The following is a 23,228-nucleotide window of genomic DNA, read 5'->3' as shown; positions in this document are numbered from 1 at the left end:
TCTCTCTCTCTCTCTCTCTCTCTCTCTCTCTCTCTTTCTCTGTCCAATACAGGGTTTCTCTGTGTAGCTGCTTTTGAAACTGGCCTGGAACTCACAAAAATCTGCTTGCCTCTGCCTCCTGAGTGCTGAAATTAAAGGCCACATAGTGTTACTTCTCTTCCATTTTGCACCTCCTGTTTCCTCTTCATGTCTGACTGGAGATTCCACCTTTCTTCTTCTCAGAGACTCTCTGTGTCTGGAGGTCCCACCTATACCTCCTGCCTAGCTATTGGGGGTTCAGCGTTTTATTACACCAAGCACAGCAATACACCTTCAAAGTGTACAAATATCCCACAACATTTCCCCCTTCTTGTCTAAATAAAAAGGAAAGGTTCTAACTCTAACATAGTAAAACTATGTACAATAAGAACAATTATCAGGGAAGAATTACATTCACGATGTCCAGTCCATTAGTACTGGCGATGAGTCCAAAGGTTTGCACCTGATTTACTTTCTGTAAAGTAAATAACTTGTATTACCAACACAAAACTATATTTTCAGATCTCAAAATAGTTTTTTAAACAACTTAAGTGTTTATGTTTTCTTTGGTGTCTTTTACTTTTTTTTTTTTACTGAAAAAATGCATAAGCTTTTAAAGGTATATATATCTGCTTTAACACAAGTATGCAATGTGCTATGTGCACAGGTCAACTAAAGATTATTTTTTATTCTATGTGTGAGCCAGAAAAGGCATGTGCCAACTTTATAAGTCTGTTTGGACTGCATAACCAAACTGTAATACAAATCTCTATCCATGACATACGAAAGAAAGGATGGAATGTTATAAGTCATGAGGACTCTGTAGCCAACAAGATTTATCCTATCTCATCTCATCTCAGAGCTGTTCCCATGTCGAGGGATCAGCATGTATGTCACCTGTCCTGTAGTCTTTCTTGGCTTTTTCCTTGATGTGTGTAATCATGATCCTCAGGAGGTCTCCCCTGATCAAATCTGATCTTCATTCATTTTGAAAAGAACCATAACTTTTTTGTTTCCTGTGGAAACAAAGGCATAACCTCTCCCCCAATACAACATATTTTCTAACTTCCATTTTGAAGTTAAGGCATTCTTAAAATACATAGGTTGGTTTAATTTAGTAGTTTCCATAATCCAGTGTCTCTTAGCAGCTACTGTGTTTTGTCCATTAGCATTTAAAAAATTCAGAGTCAACAAAGCACCATTCAGACACCTGTGTGTTTTCCATTTTTTCATGATTTATTTTATATATATGTTTTACTTTATATATATATTTGGTTTTCCAACACAGGGTTTCTCTGTGGCTTTGGAGGCTGTCCTGGAACTAGCTCTTGTAGACCAGGCTGGTCTCAAACTCACTGAGATCCACCTGCCTCTGCCTCCCAAGTGCTAGGTTTAAATGTGTGTGCCACCACCGCCCGACTATTGTTTTCTTTCTTTAAAGGCTTTACTTTATCATTTTAAAACTATTTTATGACTGTCTATATCCATTTTCTTTCTTTCTTTAGCATCTAAGCTCATTTTAAAATATACTCTACCTGTTCAGAGGTTTTTCAGTCTGGACCTGACTTTCTGCAAATCTGCAGCGTTCTTTGACTGCTAGATAAGACTTAAACAGCTGCATGGCTCAGACAGCTGGCTCTACCTAACTATCCCAGCTCTGAGAGGCTGCTGTGTATGCACTGAGTCAGTCATTTTTATCTAGTCTCCAGCTGCAGAGTAGTGCATTGGCTGCTCATAGCAGTGCCTCTTAAATGAGCCGTGCCTTGTACGCTGTGAGCAGTAGCTCTGTGTAAGTGATGCACTTTGGACACCAAATATAACAAGTTTTTCTCTGTCCTGCCAGTTCCCAAATAATTACACGGAGACATCTTATTAATTATAAAAAACCATCCCATAGCCCAGACTTGTCCCAACTAACTCTTATAACTTAAATTAACCCATATTTTTAAGTCTGTGTTCTGCCACATGGCATTACCTCTCTACCATCTTGCACCTCCTGTCTCCTCTCCGTGTCTGTCTGGAGATTCCACCTTTCTTCCTCCCAGAGACCTCTCTGTCTCTGGAAGACCCACCTATACCTCCTGCCTAGCTATTGGCCATTCAGCTTTTTATTACACCAATTTAGGATGTCTTGCAGGAAAATCTTGAGTTTCATGCCAAGTTAGGCTGTCTCAAGGGAAAAAAAAAGGAAAAGAATTAACCTTTTCTGAGAGAGAGAGAGAGAGAGAGAGAGAGAGAGAGAGAGAGAATACGCATGTGATTTAAAGAGTCTCACTTTATAGCCCTGGCTAATCTAGAACTCACTTTTCAGATGAGGCTGGACTCAAATTAAGAAATCCTCTTACCTTTGCCACCTGGGTGCTGGGATTAAAGGCATGTGCACCACCACAACTGGCTTTATATGTATTATTTTTTAGTGCTTACTTAGAATTAGGATAGTCTTAATTCTAGGTTGTGGTAGTACACACCTTAGGCAGATCTCTGTGAGACTAGGCTGGTCTATAAAGCAAGTTCCAGGATAGCTAAGGCTACACAAAGAAACCATGTCTCAAATAAATAAACAAACTATAATATATATATATATATATATATATATATAGTCTTTTTAAATTGTTTTTTATGTATATGGGTATTTTGTCTACATGTATGTCTGTGTGTCTCTAATGCTTAAAGGCTGTCAGACACCCACCCCCACCCCCACCCCCCGACTAGAGTTGTAGATGTAAGCTGCTATGTGTGTCCCCTGGAAGAATAGCAAGCATTCTTAACACTGAGCCATCTTTCCAGTGTCTGTTAAAATATTCTTAAACGCTCTGTTGTTCTAAGAGGGTCTAATGAAGCCCACATGGACCAGGAGCTGGCTGATGTGAAAGATGACTCTTCTGTTTCACCTGCTTCTGTCTTCATACTGGCTGACATTTAGACACCTGTGTGCCACTACCCTGGTTTGGACAGTACTGGTGACTGAAGCTAGGCCTCTGTTATCCTAGGTAGGCATCCTACCAATTTAGCTATATTGCCAACAAGTCTACTAAGATCCTTACTGAATTCTTCACACATGATTATTTGTTAAATGGAATCACTTTTATTTCAATTATTTTAAAGTATGCCATAAGAAAATTACTACTAAAAAACTGAGAACATTGTTAACCTAAAAAGGCCCAGAACCTCTTCCATCATAAAGTTTAGCATGTAATGTGAAATTAACTTTTGTCTAGCTGAATGTGGTGGCTCACAGCTGCATTTTTAAAATTTGGGAGCCTAAGGCAAGTAGGTTGCTGTTAGTTTTGTGAGTAGTTGGAGGCTAGCCTGGGCTTTAGGTGGGAGGGCTAGAAAAGTGAGACTGTTGGAAAAAACCTACCAACCAATCAAAACTTTGGTTTATAGTTTTTCTCGAGCAGATTCTTCCTCAAGAAGCCAAACAGTGATCTAGCTACTTGTTAAAGTGTTCGGTTTTCTTTTCCACATTTTTCATGAGTGGTATGAATGTGTATACACTTGAATACCACAAAATATGTGTGTTGGACAGGAGACAACTTGGGGAGTCCATTCTCTCTTTCTGCCTTGTGGGTCCTGGAGACTCTACTCAGATTATCAGTTTGCCTGTAAGTGCCTTTCCCTCCCACGGCCTTCTGTGTTCCTTCCCTGTTTGCCTCGCGCTGCTATTCTCTTTCCCTAAAGTTTTAGGCGAGTGTGGCTTTGTCTTTATAGTAATGTACATTTACAACTTGATGTCACTGTGCTAACTTGAAACAATTTTTCTTAGCTTTGTTGTTTGAATTTTGTAACGCATTAAGAATGGAAAAGGGGTCAAGACCAGGTTGGAGAAACCCACAGAAACAGCTGACCTGAACAAGGGGGAGCTCATGGACCCCAGATTGATAGCTGGGAAACCAGCCTAGGACTGATCCAGACCCCCTGAAAGAGGAGGTCAGTTTGGAGGTCTGGACAATCTATGGGGCCACTGGTAGTGGATCAGTATTTACTCCTAGTACACAAATGAACTTTGAGAGCCCTCTCCTCATAGAGGGATGCTCTTGAAGCCTAGACACACGGGGGAGAGTCTAGGCTCTGCTCCAAATGATATGACAGACTTTGAAGATCCCCCAAGGAAGGCCTCACCCTCCCTGGGGAGCAGAAAGGGGTTTGGATAGGGGGGTCGGTGGGGGGGGCAGGAGAGTTGGGGAGGGAGGGGGAACTGAGATTGACATGTTAAAGAAGCTTGTTTATAATTTACATGAAAAAAAAAATAGAAAACAGAGCCAGGCAGAGACCAGCAGCTCTCTGTGAGTTTGAGGCCAGCCTGGTGTACAAAACTAGTTCCTGGACAGCCAGGGCTGTTCCACAGAGAAACCCAGAGTTTCTCTGTATTGTTTTGAAGGCTGTCCTGGAACTCACTCTGTAGACCAGGCTGGTCTTGAACTCACAGAGATCCGATTGCCTTTGCCTCCCGAGTGCTGGGATTAAAGGCATGTGCCACCAACGCCCGGCTGATTTAAACATTTTTAAAAAATATTTATTTATTATGTATACAACATTCTGCCTCCATATATGCCTGCACGCCAGAAGAGGGTACCATATCTCATTACAGACGATTGTGAGCCACCATGTTGTTGCTGGGAATTGAACTCAGGACCTCTGGAAGAACAGCCAGTGCTCTTAACCTCTGAGCCACCTCCCCAGCCCGATTTAAACATTTAAAACATTTTTTTTGTGATTACTAGTGACACAATTAACACAATTATATTTTTTATGAAGTATAAGATGTTATAGGATGATACTTTTCCCCCATCACATTTTTAAGCCTTTTAAATTCCTTTCTTTTGGCCACGAGATGATGACATAGGGGGTGTAGGTGCTGCCTTCAAGTCTGATGACACGGGTTGGATTTGCAGGACCCATATGGTAGGAAGAGAGAACTGATCGTGACTGTTGTCCTCTGACCTCCACACATACATACTTATACACACAAATAAAAATGTAATAAGTGTACATTTATTTAAGTATTATTGCATGAATATATATATGAGATATATTTTCCTGCAGCTTATTTTAAGAAAGCCTCACCATATATAATGTTGCTAGTTTTATTTATATGAAATCTAACCATCATGTTTTATATAATTTTTTATAGATTGAAGTTTCTAAGTGAAAGTTAAATATTTTTAAAACATTTTATTTATATAGTAAATTATATTAAAAATCTGGTCGATTTTAGTTTTATCCATGTTAGCAGTAAAGAAACATAAAAATGCTTAGTGGGAGAGCACTTGCTTGTCATACGTACGTCCCTGCTTCTTTCCGTTACCAGCAAAGGAAAACAAGCTAACATTAAATGTGTTCTAGTCTAATAGCAAAGTCACACAGAGACTGGGCCCTTAACTTAATGATCAAGCTCTGAGCCAGAAGAATATTGATAGTATTGTTTTTTGAGGATGATCACATGTGTTCTCTTGCAGGTGTGAAATTCCTGCTTGTGGCCTTTTGAACCATTGGTGAGCCATATTACAAGTTGAATTTCTAGTATCAATTATATTGTCATTCATTTGACCTTGATTTCTGGCTTTTCTAAGTAATAGATAGTCTCTGACCTCCAAATTGCAAATGGGAATGATTTCAAATGAGCATGTTATGAGTAATTATAATATAGTTGGATCCTAGAGTGACTATATACCCTTTTCAGTCTTTATTTCTAGAGTGACTATATACCCTTTTCAGTCTTTATTTCAACCTGACATTTTTTTAGTAAAAAATGAATTAGTGTGTGTGTGTGTGTGTGTGTGTGTGTGTGTGTGTGTGTGTGTGTGTGTAGCATTATTTCTGTGTTGTCCTTCATGTGAAAATGAGACGATGATGCCCAGGTTTTCCATCAATACTGGTGCCATTCTCGGAATAAAGTCTGAATTGAATAATTAAATGACTTTAACAAAACTTGACTATCAAGGAAAGCAAGTTTTAAAATACTGATTTATTTCTGGGCTGAGATGTAGTTCAATTGTTAGAACACTTGCCTAGCATGCACCAAGCCCTGTATGGCATAAACCAGGTATGGTGGTGCCTGCCTATCATCCCTGTACTCACAGGGGAGAATAAGGGAGGGGACCAGAGTAGCTACATAGTGAATTCCAGGCCAGTGTGGCCTACATGAGACTGTCTTAAAAAACAAACAAACAAAAAACAACAGGTCACCTTGCTTAGTTAAGTCTTTGTTTTTGAACAAGTCTTTGTTATTTGTGAACAAACTCTTGGATTTTAATTGATTTTGTTTATATATAGATAACCTTTGCATAAGAGTTGACTGAATACTGCAAAAATAATGTTCTTCAGCACTGTGAAATTGCCCAGTGGTTGGGCTGTGTTGAGTTTATTCTTGCAAAGTCCTTAAGCTTATTAAAATGTAAACGCCTTTCTTTCCCTTTTGTCACCTTGAAAGGGAAGTGAATAACTTCCTTTCTGTGTGTTTTACATTCATAATTGATAAAACAATTATGTCTTTCTATTTATGAATGCATAGATTTCATTCAAGTTTATGTGGCTTGAATATTAGGAGAGGAACTCAAAACAATTCTGGGATTATACTTGTTAGAGGGGGGATATTAGCCTTAAAGGAAAGAGTAGTGGGTGGGGGCACTAACAGATTAAATAGGCTAAGAGAATTTGAATGTAAGTCTTTTGCTATAATCAGAAAAAGAGTCTTGGAAATAAGTTACAGTTTAGAAATACTCTGCTATTTTATAGCATTAGTAGTTTGAATGTCCAAGTTATGTTAAAAGTTTGATTCTCTGGTTATCTCAGACCTATCTATATATTAGGCTTGGCTTAAGATCAGACTTTTAAAAATTGCAGTAATAACTGCCGGATGACGTTTATTGTAAGATACTGCTCAGAAAGTGATGAAATTTTTTGGCCTAACATTTTAATTAAGCTTAAACTTAAGTATGGGTTTTTTCTCTCTTAATTAATAGGTTGGGGAATGAAACTCAGGATCAGCAAAGACATTCTAATTTACCAAATCCTTTTCACTTGGAAATTTCCCTGGCTTGGATCAAGTTGTATTAGAGTACATTCGCTCTGGGTAGAGATGTTCACATGGAGTGTTTCTTTGTTTCTGAATGTTGTGTGGTGCTCGCTAAGCTGCTCCTGGTGTGGAGAGATGAGATTTACTTACTCCTCCAAGAGGAGTGTTCTTACAATCTGAACCTCAAAGTCCAGTCTATACATAAATATTAGTATTAGGCTATTTTGTCTTTCTACAAGAGAGCTCCTACTGTGGTTTTCTTTTTTTCTCAGACTCAATATTTTATTTTTTTTTAATTAACCTTTGCTTTATATGTATGGGTGTTTTGCCTGCATGTGTGTCTGTGAACCATGTATCTGCTGTTCTTGTGGAGGCTAGAATAGGGTATCATATTACCTGAGACTGGAATTATAAGTGGTTGTAAATTACCATGTGTGTGAATGGAATTGAACCCGGTCTTCTACAGGAGCAACCAATACTCTTAACCACTGAGGAGTCTTTCTACTCTTAGAGTTTCTTTCTGTATTTAAAGACAGGATTTCTCTTTGTTGTCCTTGCTGTCCTGGAACTCTGTAGACCAGGCTGGCCTAGAACTCTGCCTCCCAATTGCTGAGATTAAAGGTGTGCACCACTACTGCCTGCCCACAGTTTATTTCTAAAAACATGCTATTGCAAGACTTCACTTGGTTTTTGTTTGTTTTGTTTTTGTTTTGTTTTGTTTTGTTTTGTTTTTTGGTAGATCTTTTCAGCATAGAACCCAAGGCATCCTGTGGTAGAATATCTAGTGCTGGCAACTGAAAGAGTGGTGTTAGCAAGCTCTAGGGTTTTCTCTAGCAGAGCTACAAGGACAGATGTCTTGAACTGATCCTGGATTCTTCCTTAAGATGATCCTACTTTCACTTCAGTGAATGAATAGTTTGCTTTGACAAGCATTGATTGGTACAATACACATGATTTTGGCTCTTGGTAGAAATAAATATATTGAGTGTTATCTCTCTAGTAGAGTTGTGTTTAGCCTGTGAGAATACAACTGAGTGATTTTCCACAAATATGGTATGTGGATTATATGCTATAGTGAACCAGTTAGAAGTGACCAGGTAGACAAGATGAAGAAAGCCTTTTTAGATACAGGAAGTGAATGAGAATATGGGCATGAATAAGCTGTATGCGGTTAATTGGCTGGTGTGTTAAGTATTGCCCATATAAATCAACTCACAAGGAGCAAAAGCTTATTTTGGATCATGGTTTCAGGGGTTTCAGTCCACAGTCAGCTGTTTCCATTTCTGGCATGTGGTAAGACAGACACTAGGGTGGGGAACCCATGGTCAAAGCTGCTTGCCAAGCTCTGGGTAGGGGCATCTGTGGGCAAGCTTGATCGGCCTGACCTTGGTCTCTATACTCACATGGTGGAAGGAGAGAACTGATGTAAGTTTTCCTCTGACCTTCACATGCAGTGTGGCATGCACGTGTACCCATGCCTGTACACATACAGGTACATGTAAAAATAAATACAGTGCTATAAAATGAGAATGAGTTGTAAGATGGAAGATAAAAAAATGTTTTTCTTTTGAAACAGTCTTTTCTCATGTTATGTGCCAGTCTCATTCTCACTCCCTCCCCTCCTCCTGCACCCCCCAAGACCAGAAATTTTTAAGAAAGAAAAAAAAAGCTGTTCACCTCACAGCAGATGGAGATGATCCTCAAAATTTGCTTCTTCAGGGGCACGACCCCAGTGATCTAACATCCCTACTAGCCCCACCTCCTACAGGTTGTACCACCTGACATTGGGCAACAGACTGGTGACTAAGACTTTTTACATGGGAGCCTTTAAGGGACATTTAAAATCCAAATCATAACAGCTGTCATATCAGGGATGTAGAGTAGATGGTGAAGTAGCTATAAAGTTAGAAAATTTTATACAAAATATCTTTAGGTAAGGTACTGAAATATCAAATTCATATATATGAGAAAAGTAAGTAGCATAGGAACTGAAACAGATTTGAAGATAATGGACATGAAGTTATATTGGGTCAGTCTGGCATTTTGCTTCTCAAACACAGTGTCTTATTAGCTTTATTTAGAGAATGTGTTAAGAATACAGATCTTGGAGCTGTGGACTTGACTCGGTGGTTAAAAGCACTGCTGCTCTTCCAGAGGACCCAGCTTTGATTTTTCACACTCATATGGTGACTCACAACCAGCTGTAACTCCAGTTCCAGGGGATCCTATGCCCTCTTGTGGCCTCTACAGGCACTGAATGCTCATGGTGACAAGACATAAATGCAGGCAAAACGCCAATACACTTAAATAATAATAAAAAAAAATACAAATTTTTCCTGGCATGGCCGCATATGCTTTTAAAATCCCAGCACCTAGGAGGCAGAAGTAAGCAGATCTCTGTGAGTTCAAGGCTAGCCTGTTCTGCATAGTGAGACTCTACATAGTGAGTTCCAGGCCGACTAGGACTACATAGAAAGAACTTGTCAAAAATGAGGGAGGTGGGGGGAGGGAGAAGGAGGGAGAACAAATAACTTTTGGCAGCACCATACATTAAGTTTGTTTTGTTTGTTTGTTTGTTTTTTGAGGCAGGGTCCCACACTGATTTGCCTGGAACCTCACAGAGATCTGCCTTTACCTCCCAAGTATGAGCATACACCACCATGCCCAGCTGCTATATCACTTTTAAAAATTACGTTGTGTGTCTGTATGTGTGTATACACAAATGTTCCATGGCATACAGTTGATAGAGTCAGTTCCCTACTTCCACCATGTGGGTCTCCATCTGTCTAGTCCTGCTATATCACTTTTTACAGCTTGTAATTCACTGCTGAAATTTCAAGCTGATTGTTTCCTCCTTAAAATACAGAAAGTTCATATTTTGCATTATTATGATTCAGTAGAGAGAAATACTTTGAGCTGGAAAATGTGTAATAATCATGTATCTTAGTTAGGGTTTCTATTGCTGTGAAGAGATATCATGACCTTGGCAACCCTTATAAAGGAAAACATGTAACTGAGGTGGCGGCTTACAGTTTCAGAGGTTTAGTCCATTGTCATCATGGCTGGGAGCATGGTGACATGCTAGAGAGTCCTACATCTGGTAGGCAATAGGAAGTCAACTGAGACACTGGGCAGTATCCTGAGCATAGGAAACCTCAAAGCCTGCCCCCACAGTGACACACTTCCTCCAACAAGTCCATACCCACTCTCACAAAGCCACACCCCCTAATAGTGCCACTCCCTATGAGATTATGGGGGCCAATTTCATTCAAACTTCCACATCATATAAAAAGAATTATAGGCTATAATAGTTAAGCACTAGTGAAGGAAACCCCTGACCACTTTAAGTACATTTAATTTTCTTGATATAAATGATCAATTAATGTCTTTTGTGATTGTTGATAATTTTCAAAAGATGTGTGTCTGTGTGTGATGTGTATGTATATTCAGGTGCCTGCAGAGGCCAAAAGAGGTTGTCCCCTGGAGCTAGAGTTAGAGGGGGTTGTGAGCTGTTAACCATAGGTGCTGTAATCTGAGCACTGATATTCTATAAGAACATCAAGTGCTCTTAACTGTTGAAGTCTCTCCAGACTCAGGCTGCTTTTTTTATTTTTAAGAAAAACAGTATGAATCATACAGATAATAAGTGAAGAAACTTATTACTGATCTTTTGTTAATTTCTAGGAATGAATTTCATAAAATTGTAAACATTTCTTTAAAAATGCTCAAATGGGCCTGGTGGTGGCAGCGGTGCACACCTTTAATCTCAGCACTTAGGAGGCAGAGACAGAGGCAGGTAGATCTCTGCCTGTTTGAGACCAGCCTGAGTCCAAAAACTCTTGATGAGGTCTTGAGATCATAGGCCCTGGTTGGAGGTGGGTGCTTAATACAGTTGTTAGCTAAACTGACATAGTATCAAGCTGACTTCTAAATATATGTACTCATACCCATAGAAAAACCCTATCTTGGAGAGGGGGGAAGCTCAAATGGGGAAATATAAATGATTTTACAAAAATATATTAACATCATACCTTTTCATGGGATTATCAGACTTAATGAAATAAAGGATTATTATAAAAACTTTTTTAAGTTAGTATATTTGATGTGATGTATTGGTAACTTGTTAAAAATTAGAGTAAGGAGATGTACTTACTTAAGCCCAGACTTTGTTCTCTTGGAGTTTTTGTCTCTGTAGTAGTTAGAGTCACAGAAGCCTGAAATCTCAAAGTTCCTTGTGTTTAGAATCTCAGTGTCATCCTATAGAGTGTTCTTCTGAGCATCACAGTTGGATAGTCTAATCCTGTCTCAGCATTCCGATCACTCATCTACAGTATAGAAAGTAAGGTTATCTGCTTGTAGATTACTTGAAACTTAGATGCTGCTGCTGAGGGTAATAAAACAAAGATTCCCTAAGACCACCCCTAGTTCATCTAGAGTATTTTTGTTGTTCTTTCTCCTAACACATTTTGGTACTTTTTAGTATATCACATAAATTCATAATTTAGGCTACCCCTGGAAATAAAAAATTATTTTCTTAATATGCTATATCACTTATAGCATAATTCCCTTAATAATACAGGTTTAATAATATATACTGAAAATTAGAAAAATCTCTATATAAATTATATCCTTATTTGCTCTAGGAATATGAAGCACGAACAGGGAGAACCTGTAAAGTACCACCTCAGTCTTCAAGACGTAAGAATTTTGAGTTTGAGCCACTTTCTACCACTGCTTTGATTCTTGAGGACCGACCATCGTAAGTATTTAGCGATCATTAGGTTCATATCATTATTTATACTTAAATTTAGATTTAATTGTTCTCACTATTTCACTTAAAATTGAAGGAATATGGTCTCATTTAGCCCAGGCTGACTTTAAATCTTGTTGTACTTCCCAGTGTTAGAATTATAGGATGCATCACCGTGTATCTTAAAATGAACAGGGAAAAACATATTGTTGATGTTCAGGCTTTATCTGTACAGTGTCACTATGTAGTCCTGGCTGTCCTGGAACTCATTATATGGACCAGGCTGGCCGCAAACTCACAGAGATCCACCTCCTTCTGCCTCCGGAGTGCTGGAATTAAAGGTATGCACCACCACAACAAGCCCTTATATAAAACAAAATCTTCATTCTTTCCAGGAATGATGATGTATACCTGTAGTCCCTTCTATCCAGGAGGCTAAAGTAGAAGCATCACTTGAATTTGTGATCAGGCTGGGAGATTCATGCACACACACACACACACACACACACACACACACACACACACACACACTTCCGTCTCAGAACTGAACTGTACTACCACCAATAAAATAAACTTGTTTTTTATGTCTGTTTCTATTTCAACACAGTGTTCTTTATCTTATGGCAGTTATTGTAAGGGGAATTACTTTGGTTTTGATGTTTAATATGTATTTAAGATATACCTGTCCTTGCCTTTTATATCGTATACTAGTGAAGGTCAACCAGCTCATTTACTACCATTAAGAATCTATTCTTGGGCTGGAGAGATGGCTCAGTGGTTAAGAGCACTGGCTGCTCTTTGAGAGGACTGAGGTTCAATACTCAGTACCCATATGGCAGCTTACAACTATGTGTAACTGCAGTTCCAGGCTATCTTCTGGCCTGTTGGTGCCTGTGTCCAAAAACACATGAAATCAAAACACCCATACGCAAAGTAGTAATAGTTTGAGGGTAGAGTGTATTTACAATGTGCAAGGCCCCCGGTTCAATCCAAAGCAAAAACCTTACACCCTTAATACAATTTGTTTCTTAATCCCTTTTCTCCTCTCTGAGTCTCCTAGGTATGACTTGGGGTTTTGCTTTTTGTTATTAGTTTTTGTTTTTTTTTTCTCCTAGCATCTTGCCACTTTGCTGGTCTATATCTTGTTGAGCATAGACAATCTGCAGCTAAACAAAGTAGAATGTTTTGTAGATTCTTTCAAAGAAGATGAAAGGCTGGGCTTATACGTGCATTTAGGACAAAAAGTGGTGGCCCTCATACAACTTTTAATTGGATAGAATTGGGAGTGAGAATGATCTGGATGTGATATATGTCTACCCATTGATGGCCATAGTTGATGGGGCTGATCTGTGTGGCTAGGTGGGTGTTTCTTACCCCTCTGCATGTATTGAAAGGTTCCTGCAGGTATTGCCACTGGTGGGAAAGTTGACTATAGAGAGATAATATAATGCCTTTAATTCTAGTATTCAGGAGGCAGAGGCAAGCGGATCTCTGCGAGTTTGGGGCCAGCTTGGTGTACAGGTTGAGTTCTAGGACAGCCAAGGCTATCCTCTCCAAAAAAAGAAAGAAAGAAAGAAAGAAAACTCAGAGCACTGCTAATTTTGAGGGCACTGGGTCAAGTCCTCTCTGGACTGACCCTGTGCTTTATTTTCCTTACACATTTAAACACAGTAGAACTTGTGACCTGTGACCTTTACAGTAAGAATGAGTTCAACTGTCTGATAAACAGAGGTCAAGTCTGGAAGTGTGATAGCATAGGATAGAGTCAATTGATAGAGGAAACCAAAATACATGGACCCTCTTTCATAGGGATGTGTTCTATTCACTTGAGAGACAAAACTCAGGATCAAGGCCCAACTTGCTCAGGATGTTAGGGGATCCAGAAAACTTGACTCATAGAGTAGCAAAAAGATCATTAGGTTGATTGACCACTTTTCACTCCGTCATTCTAGGTGACTATGTGCCACTCTTTTCCTTCCATTGAAGAAAATAGGCCCAAGTAATTGACAATCCTGGTTTCTCCAGTGTTCATTCTAAGCTGTGCTTTCTACACGTGCCCTTCTTAATGCAATGAGTTTTGTCAAAGAGGATGACCTTCCATAACAGAGGAGCTTTTTAGGAACCTGGTAATAGCAGCTGGGAATACTGATTCACAGCTGTTATTCCAGCCCTTGGATGGCCAAGGCAAAAGCATTGCTTTGAGTTGGAGACCAACCTATGCTACATAGTGAGATTTGTGCAACCCTGGGGTATACAGTGAAATCCCTCTTTCATCCTCCTTGTCCCCCCCCTTACAGTTAGTAACGAGACCATGTAAAAGTTTCATTTCAGACTTCCAGGTATAAAAATGAACCAGGCCAATTCCAAGAGTCTTTTCTTAGGGAGTCATTTGCAGGAAAACAAGAATGATTAGATAAACAAGGAAAGAATACTTGGTTGAGAACTTTTAGACTCCTAAGTAGGGAGGTAGCTTGAGTTTCCATTCTAAGCTTCTAAAATTCATCTAAAATAGAACATGCATTTTACAAAGAGTATATTTTTTTTCTCACAAGTAGTTTATACAGTGTTTGGATCCAGCCCTTCACGTCTTATCTTTTATATCTCACATACCTCTTTCCATCATGCTTTATTACCTTTGCTGGTGTTTTCACTGGAATGCTATCTCCTTATTTGTACTCACCATGTTTTTGTTCTAAGTGCTAGGGATGTGTCTTTATATTGAGTCTTTGTTGCCATCTTCACTCTTCCAGTGATACCTATTTCTTTTTATTAATTTTTAACTTGTTTCCCTTATTTATTTTGCTTTATGTGTATGGATATTTTTCCTGTATGTATGTCTGGTGCCTGCTGAGTCCAGAAGGAACTGAATACCCTGGAATTGGAGTTACAATTATGAGCCACCATGTGGGTGCTGGGAACCAAACCAGTGCACTTAACCTTTGAGTGATCTCTGTAGCCTATGTGTCTACTTCTTTAACCCCTTATGACAGCCTGAACAAACAGTTCTTGAAATAATATTATTTGAAATTGACTTGAAATAATATCCTATACATATAATTGTGTGTGATCTCAGTCTGCCAAAATTGTATAAGCATCTGAAAAAGGACTTTTTTGAAGATGGAAGTTTTTCTGTCCCATCCACCTGGACCCTATCCCGGCATCTGCTTCCAAATTACCACATAGAGACTTAGTATAATTTATAAATGCTCGGCCAATAGCTCAAGCTTGTTACTAGCTAACTCTTACATTTAAATTAACCTACATTTCTCTTTATGCTGTGCCATGTGGCTCATGGCTTGTTATCTCATTTTCTATATGTCCTGCTCCCTTGGCAGCTTGCTGACATCTCCCTGCTGTCCCCATCTTCATCCCAGCATCCTCTGTGTGTCCTGGCTGTCCCTTCCTGTCAGCTTTTTATTAACCAATGAGAATAATACATAGTCACAGTGTACAAAAGGATCATTCCATAGCACTTTTCTGTTTTTTCTTTTTTTTTTTTCTTTTGGCTTTTCGAGACACGGTTTCTCTGTGGCTTTGGAGGCTGTCCTGGAACTAGCTCATGTAGACCAGCTGGTTGAGAACTGACAGAGATCTGCCTGCCTCTGCCTCCCGAGTGCTGGGATCAAAGGTGTGCGCCACCACCTCCCAGCTCTGCTTTTTATTCTATTGATCTAAAATTAATATAGTAATTAATTAGAATAACTATTGGAGCTTTTCCCCCCATGTGTCTGGTCATTTGTAATCTAGAGATTACAAGTGATCTCTGTTCCATTCAACTCTGAGTTGCTATAATGAATTCTTCTTAAATTTGAGTGGAGTTGTTTTAGAAGAAAAATGATTTGTGTGTGTGACTTACATAATTGTAATTTAAACCAACAGTGTCTTTAGAAGGTGCTTGAATGTGGGGATGCTTAGTCACTCATTACTTCTCTTCTCTTCAATAAGTAGCCTTATCGGGTGGCTACAACTACCTGAAACTCCAGTTCCAGAGACTCTGAGACCCTCTTGCTTCTGTGCACACCTGCATGCATATGGTGTACATAAACTCAGACATACAGACATAGAAAAATAAGTCGTAGATAAAAGAGAACAGAATTTCCTCTTTAGCATGGAAGTGATGTTGGAAACTTCCTCCTGCATAAACAAAAGTAGTAATGTCAGGAGTTTCTTCTCTAAAGGAAACCTGTGCTTGGTTCTCCCTTTTCCTCTCTTGTTTCCATAATTTTAGATGCATCTGGAATCACTGAGTGCATATGGTTCTTCTTACTTCACAGATTTCTGTGGTTGAAACTTTTCTTTACAAATGGAGCAATGATACCATTTCATCATTTGAAATCTCATTTAGAAGGTTTCAACTATATTACTTACTGTAAATTCATCCTTTATTTTATATATTCCTTTTACTCTACTAATCAAGAAAAAATAAAAAATAACTAAAAAAATAAAATAAAATAACTAAAAATCAAGAAATCCACAGAGAAACCTTGTCTTGAAAAAACAAAACCAAGAAATCAAGATACCTTTAAGGAATATGATGTATCCAGGTACACCAATAAGTTGGTGTGCATCTCTTCAATTTGTTAAAGAAAAAAAAAAGAACAACTGATACTTAATAACACTTTTAAAAAACTATCAGTGGATAGAATTGCTTCCATTTTTCTTGTAGAAACTTCTTTAACAACTTCAACAACAGCTTCTTTAAGATAGGGTCTCACTACCTGGCTCAAGCTGATTTAGGATTTGTAATCCTTTTGCCTCAGTTCCCCAGTGCTGGGGCAACATGTGCACCAATACCAAATCGAATAATGGAAATTCTGAAAGGTACTAGTGAAAGGTTGTTGTTGTTTTCTTTCCGGCCAGGTCCCACCTAGCTTCAACCCCAAATAAGTACACAGAGACATATATTAGTTTATAAACTGTTGCCAGATGGCTGGGGCTTCTTATTGGCTAGCTCTGTCTTAATTATTAACACATTTCTATAAATCTGTGCATTTCCACATGGTCTTGGCTTACGGAGAACGCCTGAACCTGTTACTCCTTTGGCAGCTACTCCAGCACCTCTTCCTCTCCCCCAGCATTCTTCTCATCTCCTAGCCCTGCCTATCTTCATGCCTCTACTGGCTATTGGTCAAACAGTTTTTTATTCATCAACCAATAAGAGAAACTTATATACAGAAGGACATCCCCCAACAAAAGCTGGCTATGGTGGTTTGGGTAAGAACTGCTCTAAGAGGCTCATTGTCTTCGTATTCTATTGCTGTGAAGAGACACCATGACCAAGGCATCGATTATAAAACAGAACATTTAATTGGGGGCTTGCTTACAGTTTCAGAGGTCTAGTCCTTTTTTTTTTTTTTTTCTTCTGAGAAGGGTTTTTCTGTGTACCCTTGGCTCTTCTGAAGACTAGACTGGATTCGAACTCAGAGATCCGCCTATCATCCTGAGTGCTGGGATTAAAGGTGTATGTTACCACCTCCCGGCAGGTTTAGTTCATTTTCATCATTGGCAAGGAGCATGGCAGCATACAGGCAGACATAGTACTGGAAGAGAAGCTGAGAGGTTTTTGTTTTGTTTTGCTTTTTTCTGGTTTTTCAAGACAGGCTTTCTCTGTAGCGTTAGCTGGCCTGGAACTCATAGAGATCCACCTGTCTCTGCTCCTGAGTGCTGGAATTAAAGGCATCTGCCACCACCACCTGGCTGAGAAGGTGAGAGTCCTTCATCCAGATGCACAGGCAGCAGGGAGAAACATTGGGACTAGCTTGGGCTTTTGAAACCTGAAGCCCTGTCCCCCCACCTCCAGTGATACACTTCCCAACAAGGCCACACCTTCTGGTCCCCTCAAGTAGTGCATTTAAATATATGAGCCTACAAGGGCCATTCTCATTCAAACCACTATACTCATATAGATGTGGCCTTGTTGGAGGAAGTATGTCATTGGGTGGGGGACTTTTGAGGTTTCAAAAGCCCATTCCAGGCCCAGTCTCTCCTGCGGATCAGGATATAGCTCTCAGCTACTGCCTCAGCACCCTCCATCCTTTATTTCTTCTGACAGATGTAAAAATTAGTGAAGTTTTAGAAAGAAAAACCCACCCTAATATGTGGTGATATATTACTTATGATTTATTAAAGGTTGCCTGAGGATTCAGAAAGCAAAGCCAGTCACAAGCTATAGAGGTCAAGTAGTGGTGGTGCACACCTTTCCTCCCAGCAGCCACACTAGTTAGCCATGGAGAGGTATGTAAGACAGGTGCCTAGGGTCTCCGTCTCTCTTCAGTCTTCAGTCACCTTGAGAACAGGATTGCCCTAGCCTTGGTAGAGGTGAGAACTCTGTAGTGGTTGGCTGCTTTGCTTTTCTGGTCTTCATGTTGAACCCCAGTATCTGTCTCTGGGTTTTTATTATTCCTGCTACATACTTTAATATTTTTTTCATTCCTATTTCCTTCAGTTGGATTATGATGTGCTTTGATGTTCTTTTCATGTTCCTTTCTGGGTTTGTCTTTGCATGTGTAGTCTTATAATTACAAAAAATTTAGAATGTGTTGTTCTTTTCCCTCTCTTCTTCCTCAAGTGTAAGTTAAACATACTTTATGTTACTTGATAGTACTTCATGACCCATAGCTGTTTTAGGCTGGGCCTCCCTGTCCCGCCCCCTGCGTTTCTTCAGCTTTGGCTTGATCCTTCAGATCTACTCTTTGTCTTAGATTCTCCTCCTGCTCCTCAGCTCAGAAGATTGGAGACTGGTGGCATCAGTTCCTGCATTCCCTTCTCCTGCAGAGATCGGGAAACTCCAGGCAGTAATAACAGAAGTTTTAGGGCTATAATAGTTGTTTCCTCATGAAGATCACTGTCTCTTGCTACAGGTCTTGAATTGTTGTTTATCGTATCTTCCAGTTATTTAAGACAAGAGGGTAAATTGCTGGGGAGTATGCAGGTTGGTGGTGGTGGCAGTTATGACACCTTCAATCCCAGCTGCAAAGGTCGGCTGCTCTCTGTGAGTTTCAGGCCAGCCTGGTCTGCAGAGCGAGTTCCAGGACAGCCATGGAGGTTAAATCCTGTTGCAAAAACAAAAACAAAAAAACAGGAGTTCGTCGTATTCTGTTATGGTCTAAGCAGAAGTCTCACACTTTATTCCTCCTTGCTCCAATGTCCTGGAATAATCTGGTTAACTTGAGAAGGGAGTGGTGGTAGACCTTGGAATTTGAACATTTATCATTCACACACCTTGTTTATTATTGTTGTGTGCACATTGTGCAAGGCGAGTGTGTGCTGTGGCACATGTGGGGAGCTCACAGGTGAACTTTGAGGACCGGTTTCTCTTCTTCCACTGTGAGTTCTGGGCATTGAACTCAGGTTGCCAGGCTTAAGTGGCAAGCACTTTCCCCACGGACCCATCTCGCCAACCCTACAAGTGGATTTCTTTTGGGTTATCATACATCTAGTCACTAACTTTGTAAAGCCATTGATTGGATGAAACAAAATGCAATACATGTAACGGGTTAATTCTCAAATTTGTACGGAGATTGTTATTTTAAGATTCTAATAAGAGGAAACCAGTTTGATAGTTTGTTACAGAGGTACACTTGTACTTACCAAGGACTCAAGAATTCTACTTCTCAGTATTTACTTGAGGGAAATGGAAGTAGATGCCCAATGAATTGACATTAGGTTTTTGTGAATTTTTTTTTCAAGACAGGGTTACTCTGTCTTGAAAAAACCAGCCTACATTAGTTCTTTATGCTAGTTTTATTCATAAAAGCTTTATACTGGAAAGAACCACCCAAATGTACATCTGTCTGAATAAATACATGAAAGAATTCTTAGTAGTTACAAGAAAAGCTTTTATATACATCACAGACAATTTCAAAAGTAGATTGAACAAAAAAAAAAAAAAGAATTAGATACAAAGTTAAGCATGCTGGCACATGCCTCCCATCCTAGCTTTCAGGAGCCTGAGGCAAGAGGATTGAGAGTGCAAGGCAGACCAGGTGCAAAAAAGAAATTTGACACCAGAAAATGTAATGGTTAGCTAGGGGGTGTTGGTGCACATCTTTAAGCCCAGCACTCAGGAGGCAGAGATGGGCAGATCTCTATGAGTTCAAGACCAGCCTGGTCTACAGAGTGAGTTCCAGGACAGCCAGGGCTATATAGAGAAACCCTGCCTTGAAAAAACAAAAACAAAAAGAAAGAAAGAAAATTTAATGGCAATAAACTAGTATGTAGTAATAGAATGAAATGAAATTAAATGAAAGATGAGATTTTATAAGATGAGATGTAGGTTTAATATTGGGTATATATAAGTCCTGGGAAAAAATTTTTTATATATTTTGCTTGGTATGTTGGCTGTAGAGATTATATATTTGTCAAAAATCATCAAATCATTCTGTTCTTTTTATTTTAAGACTTAAAAAAGGATTTATGTATGTGTGTGAATGTTTGCCTTCATTTTCTCTAAATGTGTGTAGGTACCCATGTAGGTCAAAAGAGGGCACTGATCTCTGGTACTGAAGTTACAGATGAGCCATCTTATAGATGCTAAAAACTGATTCCCAGTCTTCTGCAAGAGCAGCCACTGCTCCAAACTGCTGAGCTTTCTTTCCAGCCTCCCATCTACTGTTTGTTTGTTTGTTTGTTTGTTTGTTTGTTTGTTTCTAAGGCAGGGCTTCACTGTGTAGCCCTGGCTGTCCTGGAACTCACTATGTAGGTGAGGCTGGCCTGGTTCTCACAGAGCTCTGCCTACCTCTGCCTCCCTAGTTAGGATGTGTGCCACTATGCCTGTTTCCCATGCTACTATTTTAAAAACAATTTTTGATTTGTCTTTTAGTGCAGGGTCTCACACTGTAGTTCATGTTGGTCAGGAACTCACGGTATAGCCCAGACTAGCCTCAGATTCACATCAGTCCTGCGTCAGCCTCCCCAAGTGTTGGGATTATAAGCATGAGTCACTGCACCCTGTCTCTTGTAAAACTATTCTTAAACTATGGATAATTCTTAAGTTGTATGTCAAAAGGGTTTATATAAAACAAAGAGAACTCTAGGAAGTGGGTATAACAAATAATCTAAATTACATCGCCTAAGATCTGAAATGTTTAAATATCTAAACATGAATCAATCAGATGTCTCAGTGTATAAAACTATTAAGTTTGAGACCTGAATTCTGGTCTGAAGAGATGGCTCAGCCGTTAAAGGCTAGGCTCATAACCAAAAATATAAGAGTTTGGTTCCCAGAGAACCTGAATTCTGACTCTAGGACCCATACAGTGGAAGACAAGAAGCAGTTCCTGCAAGTTTCCCTTTGACCTCCATACACAGGCCTCCCTGCCCCCCACTTACACATACACACAAGCGCACGCATGTGCACAGACAGACAGACAGACAGACAGACAGACAGACAGACAGACAATAAATAACGCAGTACAACTTTTTAAAATTAAGTAAATATGGGGCTAAAGAGATCAGTGATTAGAGTATTTGCTGTTTTTTCAGAGGAACTGGGTTCAGTTCCCAGCACCCACATGGGCAGCTCACAGCTATCCATAGCCCCAGCTTCAGGGGGTCTAACACCTTCTTCTGGCTCTGCAAGCACCTGCACACATGAGACACAAATACATAAACTCAGGTTCACATATATACTTGAAATAAATCTTAAAAATGAATGTATATCTGTATATATAAACATGATTTATTACTGTCTATATATACAAAAATATTAGGAATCTGAAATCTGAGTTTGTTTTGAAATGCAGAGCTTCTTTTTGCCTTTCATTTACCTTTTCTTTGTTGGTGAGACAGGGTAGGACCAGGCCGACCTCACATTGTGCCTCCTGAGTACTGGGATTAAAGACCTGCGCTGCCATGTCCACTCATTTGTGTTATCTATGAAAATTACTTTAGGTGACTTTTTTTTGTATCTGGTTCTAAAAAGGTAGTAAGTTTAAGTTGTTTAAATTTGTCCCTTTTTTTAAAAAAAAAAAATTACAGGAATCTTCCTGCGAAGTCTGTGGAAGAAGCTTTACGTCACAGGCAAGAATATGATGAGATGGTGGCTGAAGCTAAAAAACGAGGTATATTTGGCTTACAATTCTGTAGTTAATTTGCATATTTTTAACTATTTAATTTTATTATGAAGATAACTATTTTTCTCTAGCACTTTTTATATAATTTAGGTTTATTTGGGGGTTTTATGTTTGTTTTGGCTTAGGGGTTTTGTTTGTTTTGTTTTTTAATTTTTATTTGAGACAGCATCTCACTATGAAGCCACTGTGGTCTTAGGCTCATCATGTATTTCAGGACCCAGTTTCTCTAGTTCTGGGATTATATGTGAGAGTCACCGTGTCCAGATCTGGTTTCTTTTTTTAAAAGAGTGTTATAAAGATATTATTTGTGAGCTTATTCCTCTTATTCCTGTTGTTTCATTTTTATAGTGTTTAGACTTTCATCCTTTTACACTATATCATTTTCTCAAAATGACAGTCATTTTTCCAGTGTTACTTAAAGTTTTCTATATTGTTGTGAGAATATTATTTGAAGCTAAAATTTGCTTTTATAATTAATTAGTAAAGTCCATCTAAAGTCTCAGTGTTGCCATTTGGTTAGGAAATAAATACTCTCATTTTTTATTCATTTTTTTTCTCTTCCAGCTCTCCCTACCCACTATATATAAGTGTACTTTAACAGTGTATATAATATGTGTTGACAATCATTAGTTAAGGATACTCATTTTTTACAACTATGTATTTCTAATATATATATATATATATATATATATAATATTTTTTATGTTTTAAGACAAAATTTTTTAACTTATTTTTTTATTTAGCTTAAGTGAATGGAATTAATTAAGGGAATAATAGCATATAGTTCAGCTTTATGCTACTGCTGCTTTGGAAGTCAAGTTTTGTCTTTAATGTTAGAGTAAACAATGTATGTAAGCCCAGTTACTTACATAGTCTTCTAAAATGCCTAGTTACTTGAACATTGGTTGACTTTATCTTAATATATAGAATTAAAAATATTTCTTAAGTTTGAGGCCAGCCTGGTCTACAGAGCAAGTTCCAGGACAGCCAGGGCTACACAGAAAAACACTCCTTGTCTTGAACACACACACACACACACACACACACACACACACACACACACACACACAAATACAGAGCCAGTAAGCTTTTATTTACTACGGGTTACCTTAACTTTACTGTTTTGACTAATATTATTGAGAAGTAGATGGTACATTTTATAACAGAAATAATAATAAATTAGAAAATCAAATTGCTTTAGGCTTAATTCTATTTTATGTGATCTCTAGTTGTGATACTCTGAATAGGCCATCTGTTTCCTTATCTATAAAATTGGAAGCAGGTGACTAGGTTGGATTTTCAACCTCTCATTTAAAACTTCTTTCTTAAAGACATCATTACATACATTCTGAGTACATAAAACATACAT

General features: G+C 38.8%; 1 protein-coding gene across 2 annotated transcripts in view; it reads left to right on the top strand.

Moving 5' to 3' along the window:
- The window catches only part of Tbc1d12 (TBC1 domain family member 12), an 82,905-nt gene that overhangs the window by 31,700 nt on the left and 27,977 nt on the right, over positions 1-23,228 (top strand). Inside the window, exons 1-3 of one of the 2 annotated variants that reach the window (XM_027407427.2) lie at positions 5,495-5,513; positions 11,680-11,795; positions 21,765-21,847. In XM_027407427.2, coding sequence (XP_027263228.1) covers positions 21,823-21,847 — 25 coding nt within the window. In that variant the 5' untranslated portion in view covers positions 5,495-5,513; positions 11,680-11,795; positions 21,765-21,822. Of the gene's footprint in view, positions 1-5,494; positions 5,514-11,679; positions 11,796-21,764; positions 21,848-23,228 lie in introns of those variants that run through there. The other variant, XM_027407426.2, reaches the window with a different exon arrangement.

This window comes from Cricetulus griseus, chromosome 3 (genome assembly GCF_003668045.3).
Source record: "Cricetulus griseus strain 17A/GY chromosome 3, alternate assembly CriGri-PICRH-1.0, whole genome shotgun sequence".
NCBI classification, from domain to species: Eukaryota; Metazoa; Chordata; class Mammalia; order Rodentia; family Cricetidae; genus Cricetulus; species Cricetulus griseus.
Note: the sequence above shows the minus strand (reverse complement) of the source record. Positions and strands in the feature narration are given on the sequence as shown.